The 25,123-nt window shown below is 42.1% G+C and overlaps 2 protein-coding genes and 1 pseudogene across 8 annotated transcripts in view; all 3 read left to right on the forward strand.

The window, feature by feature from the left end:
• LOC104010044 (UDP-glucuronosyltransferase 1A1) overlaps positions 1 to 25,123 on the forward strand; it is a 34,806-nt gene that overhangs the window by 5,909 nt on the left and 3,774 nt on the right. The window contains exons 1-2 of one of the 5 annotated variants that reach the window (XM_087730634.1): positions 8,591 to 9,599; positions 24,992 to 25,123. In XM_087730634.1, the coding sequence (XP_087586760.1) occupies positions 8,709 to 9,599; positions 24,992 to 25,123 (1,023 nt within the window). In that variant the 5' untranslated portion in view covers positions 8,591 to 8,708. Of the gene's footprint in view, positions 1 to 8,590; positions 9,600 to 13,968; positions 15,391 to 20,663; positions 20,739 to 22,023; positions 22,927 to 24,991 lie in introns of those variants that run through there. The other 4 variants (XM_087730635.1, XM_087730633.1, XM_009462116.2 and 1 more) reach the window with 4 other exon arrangements.
• Positions 1,813 to 25,044, forward strand: LOC104010281 (UDP-glucuronosyltransferase 1A6-like). Of its 3 annotated transcripts, XM_087730637.1 has the most exons (3): positions 1,813 to 2,765; positions 24,513 to 24,648; positions 24,911 to 24,968. In XM_087730637.1, exons 1-3 carry the CDS (start codon positions 1,899 to 1,901, stop codon positions 24,928 to 24,930), a joined length of 1,023 nt encoding a protein of 340 aa, XP_087586763.1. In that variant the 5' UTR covers positions 1,813 to 1,898; the 3' UTR covers positions 24,931 to 24,968. The 3 variants fall into 3 exon arrangements, with proteins under 3 accessions (XP_087586763.1, XP_087586764.1, XP_087586766.1); XM_087730638.1 differs by lacking the exons at positions 24,513 to 24,648; positions 24,911 to 24,968 and adding an exon at positions 13,314 to 13,480 and having other exon boundaries at positions 1,817 to 2,765; XM_087730640.1 differs by lacking the exon at positions 24,513 to 24,648 and having other exon boundaries at positions 1,818 to 2,765; positions 24,911 to 25,044.
• Positions 2,774 to 8,390, forward strand: LOC148052275 (UDP-glucuronosyltransferase 1A1 pseudogene; annotated as a pseudogene).

Here is a 25,123-nt window from a genome sequence, read left to right on the forward strand (position 1 = left end):
AGTCCATAAGAAAGTGTAGCCATACTAGCAAGAGACTTCTGCTCATATAGAGACTGGAAGATTAACTTTGTATTGGCTGTTTACAGCCCACCAATTTTGCTGTTGAAGGTCATATCCAAGTGCAGAGAAAAAACCACACCAAACAGCAAGTTCCAAATGGATTTGGTCACTTCTTATCACAGCACTTGCAATACACTTTTCATCTCCAAATCTCCAGCATTCAATCAGAATTATTGGTAAATCTGTTCAGTCTCACGCTTTCAGTCTGTGCCTTACAAAACTGCCTCCTGCCTCTCACTCCCCCATATTTGGCCCTCTCTAGAAATCAGTTCTCCATGTCTAAAGCTGGTTCCTCCATGTCAGCATGACAGTGTGAAGCTAAGCAGAGCAGTGCTAGCACCCTTTAGGTGTCTACTGAGACAAACCCCATTGCCTAAGGCTGTGTTTGTTTGTCCGTACTGAAGATGCTGGGAATCTCACCACCACTTATAAAAGGAAGGAACAAGAAAAACTTTGTGCTGGTGATAGTTTTGCATCAGCTCTTTTCTTCACAAGGACCTCTTCCTTAGTACCACCCAAAAGACTTTGGTCTGGCATTGCTTTTACTTGCATAAAGACAAAACATTCCTCCAGCAAAGCCCGGAGGGCCTCAGTTCACTGCATGTTCCCAGAGGATAGCAGCAAATGCCAGCAAACAGGAGGTCACACCACCCTAGCAGAGCTTTCTTTGGAAACCTGAGCTGGGGTATTACTACCTATTTTTATTATAATAGCCCAGCAATCAGTTCCTCCCTCAGGAAACAAACTGTAGGGACAGCTTGTGCCTCCCTGTGAGTGGATTCAAACTCACAGGTCAAACTACCAAGTTCCTGGCTAATTTAACCAAGAGAGAATCTCTCTTCTCATCAAAGTTGGGCTGCTGCCCAAAAGGGAGCATGGAAGAGGAAAGGCAAATTTGCAGCTCCGTCAGGGCTCATAGCTGAAGAGGTCTAGGAGACATCTATATGTGGTTGCTTATGTTACCACCTGTATCTTTGAAAGGAGGAGAGCTCAGAAGCCTAGTTTGCCTGTTGGGGTTTTCCATGTATGTGTTATCAGTGGGATTAGTAAAAGATATCATATCTCCTCCTAAATTTTGTCTTGCTCACAATATATAAAAAGGGTTTTCAGGACAGTGACCGAAGACCAAGGCTCCCTCTTTGTGTCCCAAAAGGTCTACGCCGGCCTCCTTTCCCTTCACTTGCCCTGAACCCATCATTTAGTTCATTGTTTTTTTGTCTAGTACCATGGGGAAAAAAGCCAAACAAGATTGTTCTTCTCCTCCTCAGCTTTGGGATTGTATGGTACATCCTGGTAGCTGTGATATATTCATAAGACATGTAGGTTTGACTGCTTCCAGGAGGCAGGAATTTAACGTCAGCCTTCTACGTACTGGTTAGGTGTTCTCAGTTAGGCTAGTCCATAAAAGAAATTGTGTTGCAATTTCCATTCATTCTGCTGGGTGTGTTTTAAAGGCTGCCTTTTGAAAGCAAAACCAGGCTTATTTTCTCACTGGGTACTTACCAAGTCAATGTTATTAACCACAAGTATTATTACAAGATGACGTCCCTGGTCGTCTTAGTTTCATGAATGAAGGAACGTGCTGACATACTTCCAAGCTTAAAAATTAACAAAAAGTGCAAAGGGGGACATCTTCTTTCAAGAACAGTGTGCTCCCCTTCCCTGTTATATCAGCAATTGCAATATTGGAGGATAACCACAACAGTATTGGGAAGTTAAATATTAATTTCTGCAGTCAATAAGTTCCCTGCAGAAAAGTTAAAGCTTGCATGGACCTTCATATAAAGGACTGTGTCAGATGCCTCCGGAGCAGAACTCTTTAGTTTACTTCCACCAAAATGGCTCTTCCGTTTCATTGTTTTTACCAACGTACTTGGATGTTTCTTCTTCTGACATCTTTAATCTTTGCTGAAGGTGGAAAGATCCTGGTGATACCTCAGGATGGAAGTCACTGGCTCAGCATGCGCCCAGTGGTTGGGAAACTCCAGCAAAATGGACATGAAGTTGTTGTGGTTGTACCATCAACAAGTTTGTATATGAAGCCAAAGGAGCCTCAGAATTATACAGTGAAAGTATATCCAATACCTTACGCAGAGGAACATTTAGCTGTTGCGCTCAAGTCATTCGTTAATGCTCATTTTATGGAACAATCTGTTTTGAATATTATTATTACAATGTATCAAAGCATATTAGAAATTTTCAGGTTCTTTTTCACCAACTGTAAGAGCCTTTTGCACAACAAAGACATGATGCAGTATTTGAGAGAGAGCAAATTTGATGTGGTTTTCACGGATCCAATTCTGATGTGCGGACCGGTAATTGCTGAGTATCTTTCTGTTCCTTCTGTCTACTTCTTGCGGGGGTTTCCTTGTGGTATGGATTCTGAAGCTACCCAGTGTCCAAACCCTCCTTCCTATGTCCCCAGACTCTTCCTAAATAATTCAGATAGCATGACATTTGCTCAGCGCGTGAAGAACATGTTGGTCCGTATGCTGGAGTTCATTTACTGTAAGCCTATATTTGCTCAATTTGAAGAACTTGCATATGAGATTTTTCAAAAGAAAGTGACAACTACAGACCTTCTAAGCCGTGGATCTGTTTGGCTAATGAGATATGATTTTGTGTTTGAGTTCCCGAGACCAGTGATGCCAAACATGGTTTTTATTGGAGGGATAAACTGTGATCAGAAGGAAAAACTGTCTCAGGTATAAAATCTTATTTTATTTTTATTGAAAAGACAAGAACACAAATGTTTAAGCATCCTTACATCAAAACCTAACTGACAACACCTTTGTATTTAAAGGTAGAAAGCTAATGAGAAATCCTGCATGATGCAGAAATGTTATTTCGTAGTATCCAGCATTTAGATTAAATCATATCCTGGCAAACTTAAAGTCTTACCAGATATGAGAATTTAATTGACATGTAACTTTTATGCAAATGATAAGCTGTTCTGTTGAACTGAAGCTTACCTGAATTTTGGTGAGTTGCAAACTTTCCTTCCCAACAGGAGGCAGACTTGGTAGCTTCCATTTCGTCTAAGTTTCTTATGCCATGTCCATCTCCATTAGAGCTGTCCCTCCAACCAAAGCCAGGCTCGGAGGACTTGGTTATATTGCTCTGAAATAGCCTGAAGAACATCCATAAGCACAGTCTGCTCTCTGTCTGCCCCATGGTGTCCTCCCTTTCCAGCTGTCTCATGGACTGTCCATCCCTAGTTCTGTATACCCATTCTCCTTTCATAGACATTGAAGGTTATAGGACTTAAGATTTTAGCTATTCATCAGTTCTTTTTCTGTCATGTCTATCTGCCAGATATTGATTCATTTACATCTTTCCCGTTATGTCAAGGTGTCAATAACTAACCCACAAAAGAAAGCCATTTTAAAATGTATCTTCCCCTTCTTTCATAGGCTATTTAGTTAGGTTTTAAGCTTTTCTGGGTGTGGATGTCTTCTGTAAATTCCCATTCAGGTTTCTGGTTACCAACCAGGTCTCTGAATCAAGTACAGTATATTCTATAGCAGATGGAAAGCAGGAAAGTGATATTCCAGTATTGCAAATTGTGAGTAACCCTGAAACAGACTAGTGTAGAATAAAGCCCTAATATCCTCCCCTTTTGTCCAGATAAGTATGTTTAGTGCTTATGTTGGAAGTGGCAGGGCCAGTCCTCTGAGCAGGACTCTCAGTCTCTAGTGCGACTTGGTTCACTCTAACTGGTTATGTATGTTCGAATGAAGGAAAAGGAGTAGCAGTTGCTCACATGGGGTCTTTCAAAAGGACATGGAGTCAGGAGTGGGAAAGATTGCTGATCAGATATTAAAGACTCAAGCAAATGTCTGTAAATGCCCCATGTGGGACATGCATGACTGTCTGTCTTCATCTGTCAATCTAGCTTGAACGCATCTTCTTCGAGTGTTCATTTGACAGCCTTTTCAGAGGTTATGAGCAACAGGTCTGTTTCTGTGCATCACCTTCTCCTGAGCCATTTGAAAATTCCCATTAAGTTAATCCTATGTTGTAAACTACCGATATGGGGACAGTGTGGGTGATGGAGTTGGCTGCTCTTTTTGGAGGGCAGGTTCTCAATAAGGTCAAAGCTTTCCCACCAGGCTTGAAAATAAGCATGCAGAAACTGCATGTGAAAGAAAGCTCCACCAGTGATTTAGAGCCCTGAATGCCCTGGAGGAGCAAATTGTATCCCAAAGGCACCTACTTATAAACTTTTATGGTGAGAGGTTATCACCAACATTTAAAACCCCAGCAATTTACAACCAAGAAGGACCTGGCCCCACAGAGTTCATGAACTGTTTCAGTCGTGAACTGAACTGACATGGGCCATGAACTCATGAGTTCATGAACTAGAAACCTGTTGTTGGTCTATGTTATCTGAGGTACAACGGTGAACTGTGGTTTTGCAACTTAGTTTTATACCCAATAGGATAAGGGGTTAGATGGAAGTTATACGTAGAGATGGGGAAAGATTTTCTGTTGGCTGCTTATCGTCAAAAAAAGCAGGCTTGCATCAATGAAAAAAAAATTTTTTTCTCAATTGTACCAACTGGTTTTGCTTATTAAAACAAAAAAGAACCAAACCCCAGGTACTTCAACATTGACTTTTCATATTTATCTTTACTATAAGTTATGTTTCACTGTATTACTTGCCTCAGTTTCATTAGAAAAGAAAAAGCTTATTAAAAAAATACCAAATTACTACACTCTGTGACAACTCTTACAGCCTTCAGTGGCACAGGGGACTCCAATGCTAGATGGAAACGTGTAATTTTGGTGCACTCTTTATAGACCTAGTACTACCATGTGGGTTAATCCCAGCAGTGTTTCTGTCCATCCACTCTGTGGATGCATTTCTTTCATGGATTCCCATGTACCTTAGAGCATACTGTCAGTAAATGTCAGTAAAGGTTGCTGGGTTGCTGATGATAAGAAATGTCATGCGGCTGTGGTCCTACTATGAGAAGAAGAAGAGAAGGCTGAGGCACTGAGCTGTAGTCTTAGCTTGGGAGAGTGAAGTGTATCATAGGAGACACACCTTTCTCATGCTCACGCAAACCCGCTTTTGAAGTACAAACCTCATCTCAACCTTTCATAATCATTAATCACCTACCGTGACTTCTGTTGCATGCAAACTTATGAACACCTGAAATGTGAGGTAAGTCAAAAGGGCAGAGGTATCATTAGAAAGCATTGCCAAGTGGTGTGTTTGCATAGGTGGAGCATAGCTACAAAAGCTTGCAAATCGCCCCTGGCCTCTCTCATGCATGGGTGTCCTATCTGTCCAACTTGCAACATGCTGGTGGCAGTGCTGCTCCCCTTCTTGTGCTGCCTGAGTCCTGCCACTGCTGGGAAACTGCTGGTGATCCCAATGGAGGGCAGCCACTGGCTGAGTATGAAGAACGTGTTGGCTGAGCTGAGCAAGAGAGGGCATGAAATAGTTGTCATCGCACCAGACAGCAAAATGCTGATAGATTCCTCGGGGATGTATGAACTGAAAACATATTCTGTACCTTTCAAAAAGGAAGAGATGGAAGAACTTCTGCGCTCACTTAGTGCAAACTCTTTTAGCGAAGAGCCCTTCCTAACGAGATTTTTGAATACCTGGGATCATTTCAGAAAGAGCTCTGCCATGTTTCAAGCTTTCTGCAGTTCCTTACTGTACAACAAAGAGATGATGAAATATATCAAAGAAAGTAAATTTGATGCCATTTTTACAGATCCTCTGACACCCTGTGGACAGATAATTGCTTTGCACTTTTCTATCCCTACTGTTTTCTTCTTGCGGGGTGTCCCATGTGCTATAGACATTCACGCTGCTCAGAGTCCGGACCCACCATCCTATGTCCCACGAATGTTCTCACTCAATACAGATCATATGACGTTCCCTCAGAGAGTGAGGAATTTCCTGATCAGCCTTTCAGAGTCTTTCACCTGCAGTATGATCTTTTCATCATTTGAAAGCCTGGCTTCAGACTTTCTCCAAAAGCCAATGACAATTACACAGCTTTTAAGTCATGGATCCGTTTGGCTGAAGAGACTTGACTTTGTCTTTGACTATCCCATGCCTGTAATGCCCAATATGATTTTCATTGGAGGCATAAACTGCGGACAGAAGAAACCATTATCTCAGGTCAGTGACTGGCTGGGAAAGGTATAACAAGGGAAAAGTTCTGGCAGTCATACACCTGCATGATCTGGGTGAGGTCTAATAGTGTGTTTGATATGGACATTTCTTACCTGAAGAGATAATTTAGATTAATGCTTTCTGTACAGCCAATCCACATGAAAAACAGAGTGGTACAGTTGACCAGGAGAACATGATGTGATTTCACCTCCTTTCCTTGGGTCTGCCCTACATGGGGATTTTGCTATGCTGTGTTTAATTTCAGCTGAAGTCAGGTACACAAGCACCACCTCACCCAGGAATTAATGCAAAAAGGGCAGGTGAATTATAATGGGTCTTCCAAAAATTCTTTGCCTCACGTAAGAGGCAGCAGAATATTTCTTCAAGAGCATTAGCTGCTTATCCAGTCAGAAAAATAACTCACTGTGTTATATGCAATGGCATCATGTGCTCTTTTCTGTCACAGCAGTCTTGGTTTTGAGTCGAAGGCTAATATTTTGTGGTGAAGGTTTTGGTCTAACAACAGCTTCCATCACAAAAAATAGACAGCTGAATTATTAACTGCATTTTTAGAAGACATCCAGTTTGGGTAGGGAAATGTTGATGGGTGGTTGCTTGGGCATCTGTGGTCTAAAAAGTACTTGATAAAGGCATGCATGTGATGTATGTTAGCTTGGTGGTGCTCATGATGTACATCAGCTTGTTGCTGCATGTGATGTATATTCTTGCTTGCTTGTGCTGTAAGTAGAACAGCCTCATGTGAAGCCAGAGATTAAGTGGAAACGGAGAGATAGGAGGAGACAGCTCTCCTCAGCAGATGATGAATCTGTAGTTAATGTCATCCAGCCGTTTCAGCAATAAATCACAGTGTTTCCTAGAAAGGATAAAGGTTTATCCTTTGTGAATGTTACTTAAAAATAAACAGACTCTCCTCTATTCTTCCCTTGAACTTTTTTCACTTGCCAGCTTTCCCTGAGTCTTAAGTAATGGATTCCTCCTGCCTATCACCACTCTTAGTCTTCCTCTTAGTCTTCCCCCAAATACATAGGCCTTTGTGAACATGAATGAGTGAAGCTTCACAAGAAAATAGATTTGCATTTTACAAGCCTGGCACATCTTCCCCAGAGCCAACCTTAACTGCCCTCGGGCTTTGCTTTACTCCTCCTGGTACTTCACCTGATGCTGCCCATTGAAAGTACTGTTTATTTCTGTTGAGCTGCTAGTGTTCAGATCTTGCTTTTTCACAAAAGTCTCTTTCAAATTGCCATCAACCTCCCACATGGCCACTTTTATCAGGGTAGTGCTTTTTCCTATCTGTTCTGTCCATCAGAGCTGCTTAATGGCTCCTCAGGGACAAACCCAGGCAGATCCTCTGGGAAAGCAGGGAGACCGAGACGAATCCTGCCTGCAGGCAAGGCCATGCGGCAGCTCCAGCTTAAAATCAGACTCTCCTCTGAAGACAAGGCTCACTCTCACTCTCATTTTGCTCAGGGGCTAAAGATCATAGTCCGGCAGCAATATTTATTGCAGAAGTACTGATTTCTTCAGTCATGATTTCTTGTTGTGTTCCGACTATGCCTCTGGATCATACAGTTACACCTAACAGCAAGATATAATCCTGCGGATTGAAAGTTTATCACAAGTACTTGTTAACTGCCCAGACATGGTATCTTACTTTTAGTTTTTCATCTGAAGTAATGCCACCACCTCTTACCATTTAACATCAATTCCTGGTCTGAAACAAGAGAGCTGTTACTGGCTACTTCTGTCCTGGCTTTCCTGTATTTAATTAGGTACAAGGGGAACTGAGTGGCTTTTCCTTACTATTGCTTCTGGAAGAAGAAAATGATTGAGGGAGGCACAGAGAGGTAGGTCAGGATGAGAACAAAAAATTGTCGTGCATGACAGCACAGATTCCGTGGTTTTCCTTCGCTGATGCAAGCCTCTGCTGCAGTGTTGCTTATTGTAATACATTTGTACCTGGTGTTGTACCTGGCCCTAGTGCTGAGCTGTATGTAAATCACAGAGCCTCCTCCGTAGGATTTGCACAGATATCGTGCTGTATGGTGGCATAATTTTATAATTTGATTTAAACATAAATTTGACAAGCATTCCAGAACAGCTGTAAAATGCTTATCAAAAAGAAAGAAAGAAAAGAAGGAAAGCAAGAAAGCATTTTAACACCTGCTTTCAGCAAGCCCAGCTACTTCCAAGTGCCAGCACTATTCAAAGACTTGGGATTTTGTTTTTGCAAAGTCTGATTTTATTTTCAATCTAATATCAATCAGCATAGGGAATCAATCAGAAAGGACCCATCCCAAGGGAGCCTCAGATACCAAGCCCAGTTCTGCCCAACCCAAGTTGATTTATCGCGTTCCTTAAATGATTCATCAATGCCTTGAATGGTTACTGGTGACTGGTTTTGCTGGAAAAGCCGGATCGTTAAGGGGGAATGTGAGAATCTGGCAGGGGGCTGTGGGTCTACTTAAAATCTGTTAGGTCAGGGCAGATGACCAGACTTTGGATTTCTAGGAACATGGCTTATGTAAGTAAATACAGTTACTTAGTTTCTGCGGGGGTTTTGGTTTTCCTGTCTCTATTTTGCTTGGCTGATGGTGGAAAGCTGTTGGTGGTGCCAATGGATGGGAGTCACTGGCTCAGCATGCGCTCAGTGCTGGTGGCCCTCAGCCAGAAAGAGCACAAAATTGTTGTCGTTGCACCAGAAGTAAACTTGAACGTGAAGGCATCTGAATATTACACTCTCAAAACATATCCAGTGCCTGTAACTAGGGAAGAACTGGGAGCAAGCATGCTTTCATTTGTTAATGATCTTTTTGAGAGAAGACCTTTTCTTCAAAGAATTACTGCGCTTTATGAAAAAGTTCAAGTCATCTCCAGTCTCTACATCTCCTCCTGTACCAGTTTACTGCACAATAACGATCTGATGCAATATCTTGAAGGGAGTAAATTTGATGCTGTTCTCACGGATCCTGTTGTACCATGTGGACAAATACTGGCTCTGCGTCTCTCTATCCCATCTGTTTTCTTTTTACGGGGACTCCCCTGCAGTTTTGATTTGCAGGCTACCCAGTGTCCAGACCCCCCTTCCTACGTTCCAAGAACATTTACAGACAATTCAGACCACATGACGTTTATCCAGCGCGTGGAAAACTTATTTCTCAAGTCATCAGAATCCTTTCTTTGCAATTTCGCCTATTTGCCATTTGAACTTCTGGCCTCAGATGTTCTCCACAGACCAGTAACAATGAAGGAGCTCTTAAGCCATGGATCCATTTGGCTTAAAAGAATGGATTTTGTTTTTGAGTATCCCATGCCAGTGATGCCCAACATAGTTTTCATTGGAGGTATAAACTGTGGAAAGAGAAAGCCATTGTCTCAGGTCAGTGATTTCCTTGATAAAATACATTAAGGTTTGAAGGGAAAATGCTGTTTGCAAATGCTCTGTGTATATATAATTGTATACATGAGTTTGTGGGTTTTATGCATGCAGTAAGGTATACTGTAAAGACAAAGAAAACAGGTGAAAAACTGGGTTGATTTTAATTCTCTCCCACTCTTGCAGGTACTCTTCTATAGCATGAGCAGGACCTAAGCATTTTTGCTTACACAGATGTTTTCTTTGGGCTAGGTGGAAGTAGTTTATCACTGCACTCTCACGGCACATACCCACCAGTGAGGGTGATCTCTGTCTTACCAGGCAGGTCTGCTGATTGTATTTGCCAGATCGGTATTATTACCTGAAACTATTTCTTTTACTGTCACAACTGATTTTTAAAAACAATGAATCTTTTTGGTTAATAGAACCATCCTTTCATAATTTAGAAATAAAGTGTCAGTCAGGTAATGTTCTGGTTGCTTTGTCAGTCTAGGCTTATCCTTTCACCTCATGGATTCCTTACAAAATTTTCTGCAAAACCGTTGGAGGTTTATGTAGCTGCTAGCCAGCACGGAGCATCTGCAAGAGCTTACACTGCCTTCTGAAAAGTTTCCCTGCAAAAGGTGTACCTAGAGCTGCAGTAGTTTGGTAAATGTCCTTAAAAAAATTCTGGTGCATATTATCAACATTCACAGTAAATTACTGTATGGTCAAAATTACTTCTGTGCAATAATTTTCATTATTAGGGCTGATTGTCTGCAAATGCTGTCTATGCATTAGTATTGTTTGCTTTGATAGCCCTGGGGCATGCTCTTCCCAGGCTGCTCTAGAAGGGTATTTCTGAGTGGCTAATCCAGTTTTAAATATATCTGGCAAAAAACATGCCCTTGTCCTTCCTCCTTCCAGCCCCTACTTCATCCTTCCAAAAAGAGGCCTTTCAGGGAAATGAACTTTGATAGCCAAATTTCCTTTTTCATTACAATGTCAAGATATAAAACTGATAAAGAAAATAGACCATTTCCCATGTGAAGCATTAATATTTTTCTATTCTTTTACAAATAGAAAATTATTTGGATTGGCAGGAGGGGAGGAATTTTCTTATACTCAAAATTCTTGTTTGGAAAATTAATGATCTGTTAATCAGCACTTTTGAGAAGATCACTTGTTGAAGGATCCCTCATTTCCTTAAATCCCAGTGTCCTCCAGTGCAAAGAGGTGGATGTTTGCTAGTCTAGCTGCTGCTCTGATTGCTGCCTGCCAAATCGGCTGCACTTTAACACCTCTTATTCCGTCTTTGCCATACCTATGATTATACATTTACCACACAGCAAATAAGTCTAAAGATCATCCCAAGAAAGCACAGCACAGATAGCTTAAAAACATGGAGTTGGGAATATATGTTCTGGGCAGCACTCACCAGATTTCTGCAGAAATGGCCCCGATGGTTAGTGCTCATCCGCAACTCATGGCGGTGCTGCCTCTGCTCCTGTCTGTGCTCAGTTTGGCTGCTGGTGGGAAGCTGCTGGTGGTGCCGCTGGATGGGAGTCATTGGCTCAGCATGCGGGACGTGTTGGATGGTCTCAGGCAGAAGGGACATGAAATGATCATTGTTGCACCTGAAATAAACATACATATAAAACCATCAGTGAATTATGAAAATGTATCCAATACCCTTCACAAAGGAAGAGGTGGATGGAAGTATCCATTCTTTTTCACAGGAAATTAAGAAATTCTTTTTCTCTCACTTTCTTCCTCACTTTCCATTTTCTGTGTAGGCAGCTGTATCTTTTCATTTATAAAGTATGCTCAGTTGAAGAGAAACTCTAGGCTTTTCTAGTGAAGGTCTGTGATGGGACATTTTATCCACCAGCAAATGGGATTGCCAGTGTTTCTGGACAGTAGGACAAAGTGCTGGATTCATCTTATGAGCAGCTCCCATGGAATGGCCCACAAAACCTTAAAAGCTCTTTCCAGGCTCAAAAAACCAGTCCTAATGAATGGAGCCATGGAGCAGGTCTGCTTTGACACATCCAGCACAGCATGAGCAGCACTGAGGGGATGGATGCAGCCTTGGTGATTATGCTAACCTTTCAGATGTGGCATGTGCTTTGGGTGCCTTGGACATAAAAGATAGCAATGCACGCAGTTCTTACTGGAGAGCCTTCTCTGCTGCTCTGTGGGAGAGCCTAGAGAGTTGTGCTATTCTTTTTGGTGCCCTGGCTTTCTCTTCAGTCATATTATTTAGGACTTGTGAACTGTGGGGTGAGGCCACCAAGCCTGTGTGGCAATTCCACCCATCTCCAAGTGGCGGAGATGGCTGTGGCATCTTACAGACATCCTCATGCACACTGTAATTTGCCACCTGAGCATTCATGCAACTCCACCGCTGCTGGACACCATGCAAGATTTGCCAGTGACAAAAAAGAGGCCAGAATTAGGCCCTGAGTTGTTTCGTGGAAAGTCCCTCTCAAAGAGTGTTCAGACATCTCTGCTCTGTCTCTGAGATCACAAAGCCAACCCCTCTATCCCCTGAGGCAGGTCTCAGACACTGCAAGTACCACTTAGTGTGGGTGATGTGTCCTGCAGACAAACTTGGCATCATGCTTCCATCTTCATCAATCTTCTCAGACTAGAAACCATCTTAAACAGCTCTTCCAGATCTGCTATGGGGCCACAGGCCTCCTAGAGATGACTCTTCAAAGAGACAGAGGGGACAGGTCTTGCCCAGCAGGAGGGAGCAGCCTCTGCTAGGCTGAGTGGTGATGTGGGTGTGACACATGTCCTGCACTTGCAAAAGTTTCAGCCAGGGAGCAGCTATCAGAAGTGCAGTCCCACCCAGAACCACCTCTGCCTCCTTTCTGGGACACTCTTTACTGTTCCCCTGCTAGAAACAGATGGGGGTTATCCAGTGCTATCCACCACACACCACCCACCTGTGGACTTGGCTAGAATTAATGCTTATTATGCAGCCTTTTATCAAATGAATGATTATACATTTACCACATAACAAATACCTTGAAGGATCAGAAGTTATGTTGTAGCACAGATTGCTTAAAAGCGCAGAGCCGGTGCTATTGCTTCAGTGCTGCCGGTGGTTTTCTTTCTGGGCAGCACTCACCAGATTTCTGCAGAAATGGCCCCGATGGTTAGCGCTCATCCGCAACTCATGGCGGTGCTGCCTCTGCTCCTGTCTGTGCTCAGTTTGGCTGCTGGTGGGAAGCTGCTGGTGGTGCCGCTGGATGGGAGTCATTGGCTCAGCATGCGGGACGTGTTGGATGGTCTCAGGCAGAAGGGACATGAAATAGTTGTCGTTGCACCTGAGATAAATCTATACATAAAGCCAACAAAGAATTTTGTTATGAAAATGTACCCAATCCCTTTCACGCAGGAAGAGGTGGATGAAAATTTCCAGGCATTTGTACGAGAGATACTTGAAGAAGGATCTTTTCTGGAAAGATTTCTTAAAGTATACCAAAGTATGAAAAGACTCTCTGATTTGTCAATCTCCAGCTGTGCACACTTACTGTACAACAAAGAGCTTGTCCGATATCTTGAGGAGAGCAAGTTTGATGCTATTCTTACAGACCCTGTAGTACCCTGTGGGCAGATACTGGCTGAGCATCTTTCAGTCCCTTCTGTGTTCTTTTTGCGAGGAACACCATGTGGTTTAGAATTTGAAGCCACTCAATGTCCCAATCCTCCTTCTTATGTCCCCAGGATATTTACAGACCTTACAGACCGCATGAACTTTCTCCAGCGGGTGAAGAATCTAATCTTTGACATCCCAAATTATTTTCTTTGTGATTTTTTCTTTCAACCATATGCAAAACTGGCTTCTGAGTTCCTTCAGCGGGATGTGACTGTGCCAGATCTCTTACGCCAGGCTTCCATTTGGCTCATGAGGTTCGATTTTGTGTTAGATTATCCACGACCTTTGATGCCCAACATAGTTTTCATTGGAGGAGTAAACTGTGCTCACAAGAAGCTACCTCAGGTGGGTCATGCTCTGTTTTTAATTCTTGCTCTGATAGACTTCTGCCTTTATAAGGGTGGGATTTTGTATTGCAGATAGGAATGAAGTTCCTGTTTAGGGTGAGTTAGGCAAATACTTGTGAAAGAAATTATTTTTCTCTCACTTTCTTCCTCACTTTCCATTTTCTGTGTAGCAGCTATACCTTTTCACTTATAAAGTATGCTCAGTTGATGCCTTTTCATTACACATATTTGAAGCCATTTTGTGTAGCACTGAGTAACTTGGTACTCTCTCCCTTAGGGAGTGATGGATGAGCAGCAGGCAAGTCTGAGGGGCTGTCAAAGCCTTGCAGTTAGGTATAATCCATACAACTTTGCAAATGGCTGTAGTGGGGTCTGGTATTTATGGAGAAATGCACATCAGGCTTCTGTCCTGGGGCACCCTTGCTACCTTACCACTTCTTTCTTTGTCAATTAATTTCTCTGCTTGTTCACATGGGTATTTCCAAAGCTGGAATCAGCAGGAATGTTGCAGGTTGTAGACTCTCAGGCTAAGAAGTACCGTCTCTGTTTACAGGCAGGCCTCAGAAGATTTCACCTTGGTGATGGCTATGTGAGATCCGAGAACAAAATCAATTTCAATGAGGCTGAAGGGGCTATGATGGCTTGGCAGATCCTGCTCAAAGGCAGTAGAGCTGTCAAAGCTTTTCTAGCAGAAATAGATGGGGGTTATTCGGTGCTATTCACCACATACCACCAACCTGTGGAGTTAGCTGAACTTAGTACTTGTTATGTAGCCTTTTATCAAATGAATGATTATACATTTACCACATAACAAATACCTTGAAGGATCAGAAGTTATGTTGTAGCACAGATTGCTTAAAAGCGCAGAGCCGGTGCTATTGCTTCAGTGCTGCCGGTGGTTTTCTTTCTGGGCAGCACTCACCAGATTTCTGCAGAAATGGCCCCGATGGTTAGTGCTTATCCGCAACTCATGGTGGTGCTGCCTCTGCTCCTGTCTGTGCTCAGTTTGGCTGCTGGTGGGAAGCTGCTGGTGGTGCCGCTGGATGGGAGTCATTGGCTCAGCATGCGGGACGTGTTGGATGGTCTCAGGCAGAAGGGACATGAAATAGTTGTTGTCGCACCTGAGATAAATTTATACATAAAGCCAACAAAGAATTTTGTTATGAAAATGTACCCAGTCCCTTTCACGAAGGAAGAGATGGATCGCATTTTCTGGAGAACTAGCCAGGGTGTATTTGAAGAAGGATCTTTTCTGGAAAGATTTGTTAAAACATATGAAGGATTGAAAAATGCTTCTGCCATGTTCCTGTCTACCTGTACACACTTACTATACAACGAAGAGCTTGTCAGATATCTTGAGGAGAGCAAGTTTGATGCTGTCTTTACAGATCCACTAGTACCGTGCGGGCAGATACTGGCTGAACATCTTTCAGTCCCTTCCGTGTTTTTTTTGCAGCAAATGCCATGTGGTTTAGAATTTGAAGCCACTCAATGTCCCAATCCCCCTTCTTATGTCCCCAGGACATTTACAGACCTTACAGACCACATGAACTTTCTCCAGCGGGTGAAGAATCTAATCTTTGACATCCCATATTATTTTCTCTGTGATTTTTTCTTTCAACCATATGCAAAACTGGCTTCTGAGTTCCTTCAGCGGGACGTGACTGTGCCGGATCTCTTACGCCAGGCTTCCATTTGGCTCATGAAGCTAGACTTTGTTTTACACTATCCAAGACCATTGATGCCCAACATGATCATAGTTAGTGGAGTAAACTGTGCTCACAAGAAGCTAACCCAGGTGGGTCATACTCTGTTTTTTCTTGTCATTCTTGCAGGCCTTTACATACTCTGAGAAGTTGTAATACAGGTTTTGTTAGAAAGGTCTCTTACTGTGGGTAAAAGGATTTCAAACTGCTTTTGCTTTGCAAAGAGGTGCCAGTACTCCTTTCTGTGAAGGCATCCAAAAATCACAGTATAAAAATGGAGAAAGTGTTGTAAATGAATTTAGCTCTGGGAAACTCCCCATTGGTCATGTGCCTCTGCTCAAAGCCAGCTTTGACATTAGAGCAGGTTGCTCAGGGCCTTTTTGCTCAGGACTGTTGATGTGGTGCAAGGTAGGCTTTCATTTGAGGAGACCTTTGCTCATCTTGTGGTCCATCTTGTATTTGCTGATTTCCTCTACGCTCCTGTCTTTTTTTCTTTAAAGAAGGATTCTCTATGTTTTGAATTGTCATAGACTCATAAAATACTTAGGTTGGAAGGTCATTTGCAGGCCTCTCAGCCAACCTCCTAGTCAAAGCAAGTCCAGTTAGTTCAGGTTGTTCCATTCTGTCTTCTCAAGTTTTGAGTTTCTCCTATGACCCTTAGACTGAAAACACTTTACTATATTCAATTTATTATTATATCCAATTTGAATTTTCCATGTTGCAGCTTGTGTCTGTTGCCTCTTTTCCTGTCACTGTCAATCTCTCTGCAGAATAGAGCTTTGTCTTCTTTATGGTAGTTAAGGTAGTTAAAGACAGCAATAAGATCTCCTGTTAGCCGCCTCTTCTGAATCCTGAGCAAGCTCATCTTTCTCAGCCCCTTTTTGTACATCATAGTCCCCAGTTCCTAACCATCTTCTTGGCTTTTTCTGGACTTGCTCGAGCACATCAATGTCTTTCTGGTAGTGGAGAGCTCAAAATGCTATGTGTCTTCAGATATCTCCCAAGTGCCGAACAGCAGAGAAGGATCACCTCTCTCAATCTGCTGGCTGCACTCTTGCTCACATAGCCCAGGATGCTATTGCCTCTGTGGCTGCAAAAGCATACTGCTGACTTATATTCAACATTTCGTCCACAAGGTCCCTGGGTCATTTTCTGCAGAGCTGCTGTCTGTCCAGCTGGAGTGCAGCCTGTCCTGTGGCATAGAGTTATCCCATCCCAGCAGCAGAACTTTGCTTTTGCCTTTGCTGACTTTCATGACACTCTTGTTGGCCCATTTCTCCAGCTTGTGGCATTCTTGTTGCAGTGGCACTCCCAGGCCAGTGATGCTCCTTATTTAAAGTATCAACTGGCATCATAAAAATAAAGTATAAGTTAGGTTACTTTATTCTTATAAAATTAATGTTGGATTTATTTCAGATTTATTTCATGTGTGTTCAAATATGTTTTGTGGTTTGCAGAGTAATATCATAGCTTCTATTTTTAGAAATAACTATTCCTGTTAAGTAAGTTTTTCAGATATTGACTTTGCAAAACAGTGAAATAGGACTTATTTTTCAGAAAAAGCTGAATCTCACACAGTAAAAATAAAGCACTTTTAAGAGGATTCAAACTTGGCATTCAGTTTAGAAAAGCAGAGATGGAATGAACCATATAGCTACACCTATGAAAAGAGCTATGACAGAGCATCTGTGACAGAGGTCTATAAAATCCTGAAAAGTGTAGCAAAGGTGAGAGGAGAACTGATACACAGTTTCTCTCAATACTTGACCTATGACTAACACTGAAATGAGGTGGCAGCAAACTTAAAGCAAACGAACGGCAGTACTTTTTCACACCATGCACAAAAAAAATAAATGCCTCTCAACACCAGCAGATATTTTTTTTTGTAGATAAAAACCCATGAATTTAAAAAGGATTTGGGTGGTTAATAAGAGGTACATTTTGACTGCTAGGATTTGTAAAATTACAAACAAGGTAATCATGGGTTCCCCTAACTGGAGATATTTGCTGTACCTTTTCCCACATACAACCATGGCATTCAACTCTGTACTTTAGCTTTACTTTCTCCTGATAGATACCTCTTTTCACCCTTGCCTTTGGAATGGGCTGAACTTGCTGTTCCGCTAGTGGACTTCAGTCTCTGGACACATATACACGTGAAATGGTGTTTGTGTGTTGCTCAAAATCCAGTGACAAAACTTTTAAACTCTTTTGAATGCGCCATTAGCCTTAAGGTGGTTTGGGTTTTTTTTTTTTACCTCTTTAATGTTGTTTTATAGCATTATATATCAGTGTTACTCAGATAATACACATTTGGCTGAAACGTTAGCAGAACTTAAAGACTACATGGGAGTGACTATATATCAAATATGAGATTTGAGGGCCTGTTATATGTTAGCATAGGGTAACAGTACATCTGCAACTCCGGGTTAACTACCTGAGTCTATACTGCCACCTTAGGGCATATGTAATGCTGCATCGCCTTGTTACATGAGATCTTTTCCTCTTTATTGCTGAAACGTGAAAATGCACACATAGATACTGCAGCTAACTCTCTGGCACATGAGGGTACCTTCTGTCCACCTCCTTTAGTTTCTCGTCTTTAATATCACCTGACTGTCAGCTAGAGAAAGTTTTGCTTAAACAGGCTGCAGAATTGATGTAGGTATGTATGTACTGTATTGCTGTCTGAAACTCCTTCCTCTTTAATGCAGTTTCCTTAGACGTTACACTCCTTGCTGGCTTATGAGAATCATTTTTTTTAACACGCCACGTGGAGAACCTGCTATCAAAATAAACCTTTTAGGACACCCTTAGTATTAGCCCTGGAATGTGCTTATCACACTCAGGTACCTTTGGCAAAGGTAGCCATCAAAGGTAGCCATTTCATGAACGAGATTTCCCATCACTCCTACCTGCTCCAAGACAACTCTTCCAGGCTGCTGCACAGCATGAAGAAACTGTTCAGAGCTCTCTCTGATCAGGTGTGCTTGGTTGGAGATCTAAACCAGTCTCTCTTCTCCAGTCAGCAATTGCTCTTGTTCAGCTACCATTCCTGTATCTTACTTTGCTTTTGTAAACTTGCAAACTTTTGGCATTCACCTTTTCCCTTTCCATGAAATATGCCTTAATGGCAGATGAGATCTGCTTCGTCAGGCACTTCTAAGCACAAACCGCAGATATCTGCTTTTCTAGGTTTATCTTGAAAGTTTTCATGTGCCTTTGCATGTTCTCCCTGTCTAAGGACATTGCTTTGTTTATACGTGCCTATTTCATTCACCCATCTACCCACTAGGTTTCCATTGCATCATTTGCTGCAGCTTCAACCCAGGTTCTCAAGAATAATTAGGCACTTAAATCCCATTCAAATCAACCTAATTTGGATATCTAAACAAGTCCTTGGAGTGGGACTTTCTTCCACATCAGATCATGTCAGCCATACTGTTATACAGGCCAACCTTCAAAACCTCAGAGGTAAAAAACTTTTTCCAAATGTTCAGTCCGAATCTCTCAAACTGCCATTTGTGGCCCTGATTATACTATTTACTGCTACCCAGAAAAGTTTGGCTCTGTCATCATTGTTACTCCCCATTGAGTAGCTGTAGGCTGCAGGCTGCAGTCGAGTGTTAGAGAGAACAGGACTTCTAACATGGTTTTTGTTTGCTTGCTTGCCCCCACCCGCCCCCCTTAAAAATCTTATCATAGCACATGCAGAAGCAGCTCACAAACTCTGTTCTCCCCTTCTTCTGGTAAGCACAGGACACAAGTGTGGACTTAACTTCTTTTGAGAAGTAGCTATTATTAAGAACTTTCAAAAATGTTTGGCCCGTAGCCTCTCACCTAGGAACTCTTATGGCCCCTCTTGACCAAGGACCACATATTCTGCTGCATCATTGCTTTCAAAAAGACATTTGGCCTCAAGCCACTCACCTACGAACTCTCATGGCCCCTCTTGAGCAAGAACTGCATATTCTGCTGCATCACTGTTTATATAAAAAGGTGTTTGGTTAATATGTTACCCAAACTTTGGTGACACCACTGCCTGGCGTGCCTGCTTCTGCTTACCATGTAAAACATCATGTGTGAACTCCAAGCAAAGGTTTAAGAAAGGAAGTTGGAGGTTTAGGTCTTTCATGTCAATAGTACAACAAACTTCTTGTATTATAAGCTCTCTAGAGAAGCTCAGTGGCCATAAAAGTTGATTCCTGACTTGAATCTGGCACAGGACAGTCAAGTGCACAGTGACTCACTTGAAACAACCCTGACCCAGAAAAATCCCTCTACAGACAACTGCTACCTCTGCTAATCAAAGACCCAGCTAATTGTTCTGAATCATTTAAGAGAACTTAAATGCATGGAAATGCTTCTTGCTTTAGATCCCTTGATAGTACTCTTATCAATGCTTTTATCACCATTTAAAATGTGATCTTTGAACTCCAACAACCTGTCTTAGTAAACATTTTGTAGAGGTAATGATTAAAGACCATCAAGTTATAAATGAAGTACAACTATTTTTTGCTTTCATATACTGCTTGGAAGAAGTCAGAAGGAACAATTCATTTCTTTTCCTGCCAACAGTCCCATGACAGTTATGTGGAGGTACCAGATATATGCTGGGCTTGTTCTTTTTCTTTCTTTCTGGAGTTTGGCAGAAGGTGGGAAGCTCTTGGTCGTGCCTCAGGATGGAAGTCACTGGCTGAGCATGCATATGGTTCTGGAGAAACTCTGGGAGAGGGGGCACGAAATTGTTGTGGTCATTCCTGATGCCACTTTGCTCATGAAAAGCTCACAATCTTTCACCATCAAAACATACTCTGTGCCTTACACACAGGAGTTTGTGGATAGATACTACCATTCCACCAGTGAAAAAGTTTTGATAACCCTCCCTTTCTAGAAAAATTTGCAATTTTACTCAGCGATATATCAGAACTGACCAACACGTTCTCTTCTACTTGTCAGCATCTCTTATATGATGAAGAACTAATGAAGTACCTCCATGACAGCAAATTTCATGCCATTATGATGGATCCTGTGTTGCCCTGTGGACCAATTGTTGCTGAGTATCTCTCTCCCTTCAGTGTACTTCATGCGTGGTCTTCATGTACCTTAGACTACAAAGCCACCCAGTGTCCCAGTCCTTTTTCTTACACGCCGAGGTCTTTCATGTCCCGTTCAGATCACATGACATTTATGGAGCGTGTGAAGAAACTCCTGGTTGGGTTTTCAAAGCATTTGTTTTGCTATCATCTGTTTTATGTAAAATATGAGAACTTAGCTTCTGAGTTTCTTCACAGAGAAGTAACAGTACTGGAACTGTTTTAGCAAAGCATCCATTTGGCTGATGAGACACGATTTTGGTTTTGAGTATCCGCACCCAATAATGCCAAATATGGTCTATATTGGAGGCATCAACTGTGAGCAGAAGAAGCCATTATCAAAGGTTTGTCATTGTTTATGTTGAGAGTATTACAGCATTTATTAGCACTTATTGAAGATTTGCTTTTTTAAGTGCTTCCTATAGTAGTATTGTGCTTGAGCCAATACATGATCGAATACCAGGATGGCATGATTTGGATGTAGGAATCTCAGGCTCTGTTAGATGATCACAAGACTTGCACTGCAAGCAGTGGAAGAGTTTCTCTCCAGGAGAGCATAGGTGAAGTTGTCGAAGCTATGTAGCTGCCTAGGTATAGCTTAGCTTGTTGTAAGCATAACACCATAATACTAGACAATCATAGCACGTATGCTATATCTAGATAAATGACAAAATAATTCTAGGTCATACAATTTAATATCCCTAACAGCTGTGGAATACTGATTAATTGCAGGAGACTTGATTGGATGAAAAATGGAAATGTGGAACTAACTCTGTGTATGTATCCAGGCACTTATAGTGTGCCATAGAGATTGATAATGTGGATGAGCACCCCAAAACCAAAGATGGTAGAGGGAGCTCTTTTGCCTCTGAATTTGTGTAAGAAGCAGTGTAAGATAGCATATGAGAGGATGATTAGAAAAAAGAAGCCTTCAGGATTGTAACTATCTATCTACCCTCCCTCCCTAGCTTGTTTAAATCTCCCTAGTGGGCTGTGCAAACAGTGCAGATGTCAGTCATTTATTCTGTTTTTCAGACCGCAGTGGTGTTGTAACAGCCGAAGTTATTGCTAAGCTTGCATCACATTTACTACTGTAGACTCAGGGCTTTCACTCTGATAACTGGTACAATACAGAAACAAATCTGAAGATAAAGCTTATCAACCCACTGTGTATCAAATCTCTGTCAATTATTGCTGCTTGTTTAGACTCTGAGACCACAAGGTAATCCAAAGGTCAGACTTCTGTTCTGAGTTTTGTGTCCAATCAGCTGAGCAGACTCAAGGCAGGGAATTAATCATTAACTGGATGTTAATAAGATAGTGATTGCTTAGTCAGGTGTTACCTCCCATTCATAACTCTGCTCAGCCTTTCAGTGTGACACATGGCCAATTGCTTGACACTTCTTCCTCAAGCATTTGAATCCTCTAGTATTAATTCAAGCATTCAACTTTACCTTGCAGTGCTCAGTTGCTTAAAGCCTTCACCGTGTGCACAGATGATGATCCCAACCTCTACCCACAGTTAAAAATTACCCTCATTTCTGCCCACAAACATACAGTCTGTTAAAAATTAAACACTTTCCTTAGTTAAGATTAAAGTGCAGAGTACCCCATGATTCACTCCTTGTTCTCTGCAATAGTTTTGCAGCCATTTAAAACTTTGCTGACAGCACAAGGAAAATGGCTTCTTCAAATCCAGGATTTAATTCTCTTGCCTCCTGGGTTGTGTTTTTCCTGCTCCCCTGGACGTTTTCTGAAGGTGGAAAGCTTTTGGTTGTACCTATTGATGGCAGCCACTGGCTCAGCATGCGCCTGGTTGTGGAGCGGCTCAGACAGAAGGGACATGAAATCGTGGTGGTTGCGCCAGAGATAAATTTACGGATAGATTCGTCGGTGCGTTACACCATGAAAACATACTCTGTGCCTTACACCCGGGAGTATGTGGAGGCCGAATTTAAAAAGCTGGGCTATAGGAGTTTCACACATCAACCCTTCTTGGAAAAATTCTCAAAAATGGCAAATATTACAACCATGTTCTTTGATTCCTGCAAACATCTTCTGTCTAACAAAGAGCTGATCAAATACCTTGAAGAAAGCAAATTTGATGCTGTCTTTATGGATCCTTTTTTTCCGTGTGGACAGATAGTGGCTGAACATCTCTCCATACCTTCTGTGTACTTCGTACGGGGACTGCCATGCAGCCTAGACTTCCATGCTACCCTCTGTCCAAATCCTCCTTCTTACATTCCTAGGTTCTTTACTCGCTACACGGACCGCATGGCCTTCCTTCAGCGTGCAGGCAATCTCATAGCTAGCCTGAGCAGTTCCCTGGCTTGCAGCTTTCTTTATTCACCGTATGATCATTTGATCAAGGAATTCCTCCAACAAGAGGCAACGGTGCTTGAGCTGTTCAGCCATGCATCTATTTGGCTCATGAAATATGACTTTGTGTTTGAGTACCCCAGGCCTCTAATGCCTAATATGGTCTTGATTGGAGGCATAAGCTGCACTCAGGAAAAAGCATTGCCACAGGTTAGTTACCTTTTTTCCTTAGTTTAGCTATGGCTGCACTGTTTGCTCTCACCATGGGATGGAGCTCCTGGCCGTAACAAATAATAACAGGTGAACGAGTGAAGTGGCAGTGGCTAGAAAAGCACTTTGTACCTCTGCATCCCTTGTGCATTGATGAGTACGTTACTTTGTGTCCCAGACAAGCATACATACAAAGCTGGGCTTTTCCATGTTTTTTCCCCCCAGTATTTTCTGGCTGCTTACTTCCAGTAATTTTGTTTTGTATACCTGTTTACAAGACTTGGTGCTAGCTAGGGTAATGCAGCAGGCCAAATCATCCTAGTCCTCTGCCCTTGAGCAGAGGACCATTTCTGCAGGAATTTCAGACAGTGGCAGACCTGAATGAAATCCCCACCATCCAGTGAAGCAGCAAGAGATCTGCTTCTTTTGTGTAAAATACTCTGTCACAGATCTGGACTGCAACTGTATTTCGCTTGAACTATGCCAATCTTCCTAAATATGGGATATCTGCCACTGTCCACTAAGAAATCCCCCTGTTTCTTAGTGCTTTCTCTTATTTTTCAATGAGCGTCTACTGCAGGTATTTCATAAAGGTTGTGTGTAGCACCCACCAATATAGGCAGCTGCTGGTTAAAAAGACTTTAGTAAAATAACCCACCTATTCCCAAAATAGGGCTGCAAAAAGTTTCATAATGGTAGCTGCATTTCTGAGCAGAAAGTCAGACCTTGGCACACAAAAACATTTAAAGAACAGAGTAAAACTGATGTGACTAGTCCCACAGAAAATAGATAGGGCTAAATACGCCCTGAAATAGCCATATCTGTTCCACTGCATCAGGAACTGCCGAAGAATTTTGTACTAAAAGCACATTTGTAGTCTGGGGAGGATTTTGCAGTTCCCAAATGTCGGCGAGTTTATACAGAACTGAGGCCTGAGTTCCCAACCAGACATCTACGACACCTTAATGGAGGGCGTGTCTTCAGAGAAATCTGGTAAGACAGAACCAAGCCCTGAAATGAGAGTTACATTTCACCTTGTTTGTGCCCAGGAGAGCATCAGGTCTGCTGTTCAGGGTGCAGCTATCAGCAAACCTTTGATGGCGCCTTCTGTTTGGGACCCAGTCCAAGCGAAGGGCCACGGCACTCTGGTCAGCCACAAAAATACATAACAGAGCGTAAAATAAGAGGGTCAATTTCAGTTATCCCCTCAGACCCTAGAGATAACATTTCAATTGCCAGACTTACAGGAACATTTAGTTCATTTTATTCCACTCATTTAACTCTGATGCCTGCAGCAATTCCCTCCAGTTTTGTCTTTCCTTCCCTGGCTTTACCAAATATTTTTCTATGGCACAGGATTTTTGCTCCAGCCTTCAGCTTTTTTTATGCTTCATTGGAATCCTTTTGTTCTTGGATTCCAGTGACAGATCTCCTAGTCCTTCTTTTATTTAAATCAAACAAAACAGATAAAAATGGGCAGCAGTTCAACATTATCATACTCAAAGCAGACCCAATAAATCCAGATATTAGAAATTAGAGCTATCTGCTGTCAGAACAATTTTCAATATCTTAATTCTCTCTTGCAGCTGCATGGTTTGAAAAGAGCATCAACTCTGAAGCCAGAGCATCTGACTTGCAATAAATGTGAAAATAAACCACAATGTATTCACCTGGGGATTGGTTGCCAGGAAAAGTATGATGATGAATTGATCTCCTTAATTGGTACAGCATCTTTTTTATGCACAGAAACCGATGACTTCGAGCAGGCAGGCTTTGCTACATGACTGTTTTAAAGTAAATTTTTTTCCCATGTCCATACTGAATCTCGGTTCAGGCTTCAATTCTACAAATACTCATGCACTTTGATAACTTTGTTCATCCACTTGTGCCTATTTTTTTCCCCTGGGACTCATTTTCATGCAGATAACTAATTTTTCTGATCATAATTTTGTTGTGTTGACTGTTCATTTTATTGCCTTTCCAGATAGTTTCGTGGGAACATGACAGAAATTACAGTGTATGACATGGAAGGCACTTTGACTGAGGATGTGCTTTGTGTTGGCAGGAATTTGAAGCTATTGTGAATGCCTCTGGAGAACATGGCATTGTTGTCTTCTCGCTGGGCTCCATGGTCTCTGAGATTCCTATGAAGAAAGCCATAGAAATTGCAGATGCCTTGGGATCAGTCCCTCAAACG

The sequence above is a fragment of the Nipponia nippon genome, unplaced genomic scaffold, assembly GCF_047370975.1.
Source record: "Nipponia nippon isolate SJK-2023a ecotype South Korea unplaced genomic scaffold, ASM4737097v1 scaffold_5, whole genome shotgun sequence".
Taxonomy (NCBI): Eukaryota; Metazoa; Chordata; class Aves; order Pelecaniformes; family Threskiornithidae; genus Nipponia; species Nipponia nippon.

What these genes read in the sequence shown, in the direction of transcription:
- LOC104010281 (XM_087730637.1), top strand. Translation starts at nt 1,899, where the DNA reads ATGGCTCTTCCGTTTCATTGTTTTTACCAACGTACTTGGATGTTTCTT. An exon ending in AGAAGGAAAAACTGTCTCAG is followed by an intron (nt 2,766 to 24,512) that starts GTATAAAATCTT and finishes TCTCTCTTGCAG; the next exon opens with CTGCATGGTTTGAAAAGAGC. An exon ending in TGAATTGATCTCCTTAATTG is followed by an intron (nt 24,649 to 24,910) that starts GTACAGCATCTT and finishes TTGCCTTTCCAG; the next exon opens with ATAGTTTCGTGGGAACATGA.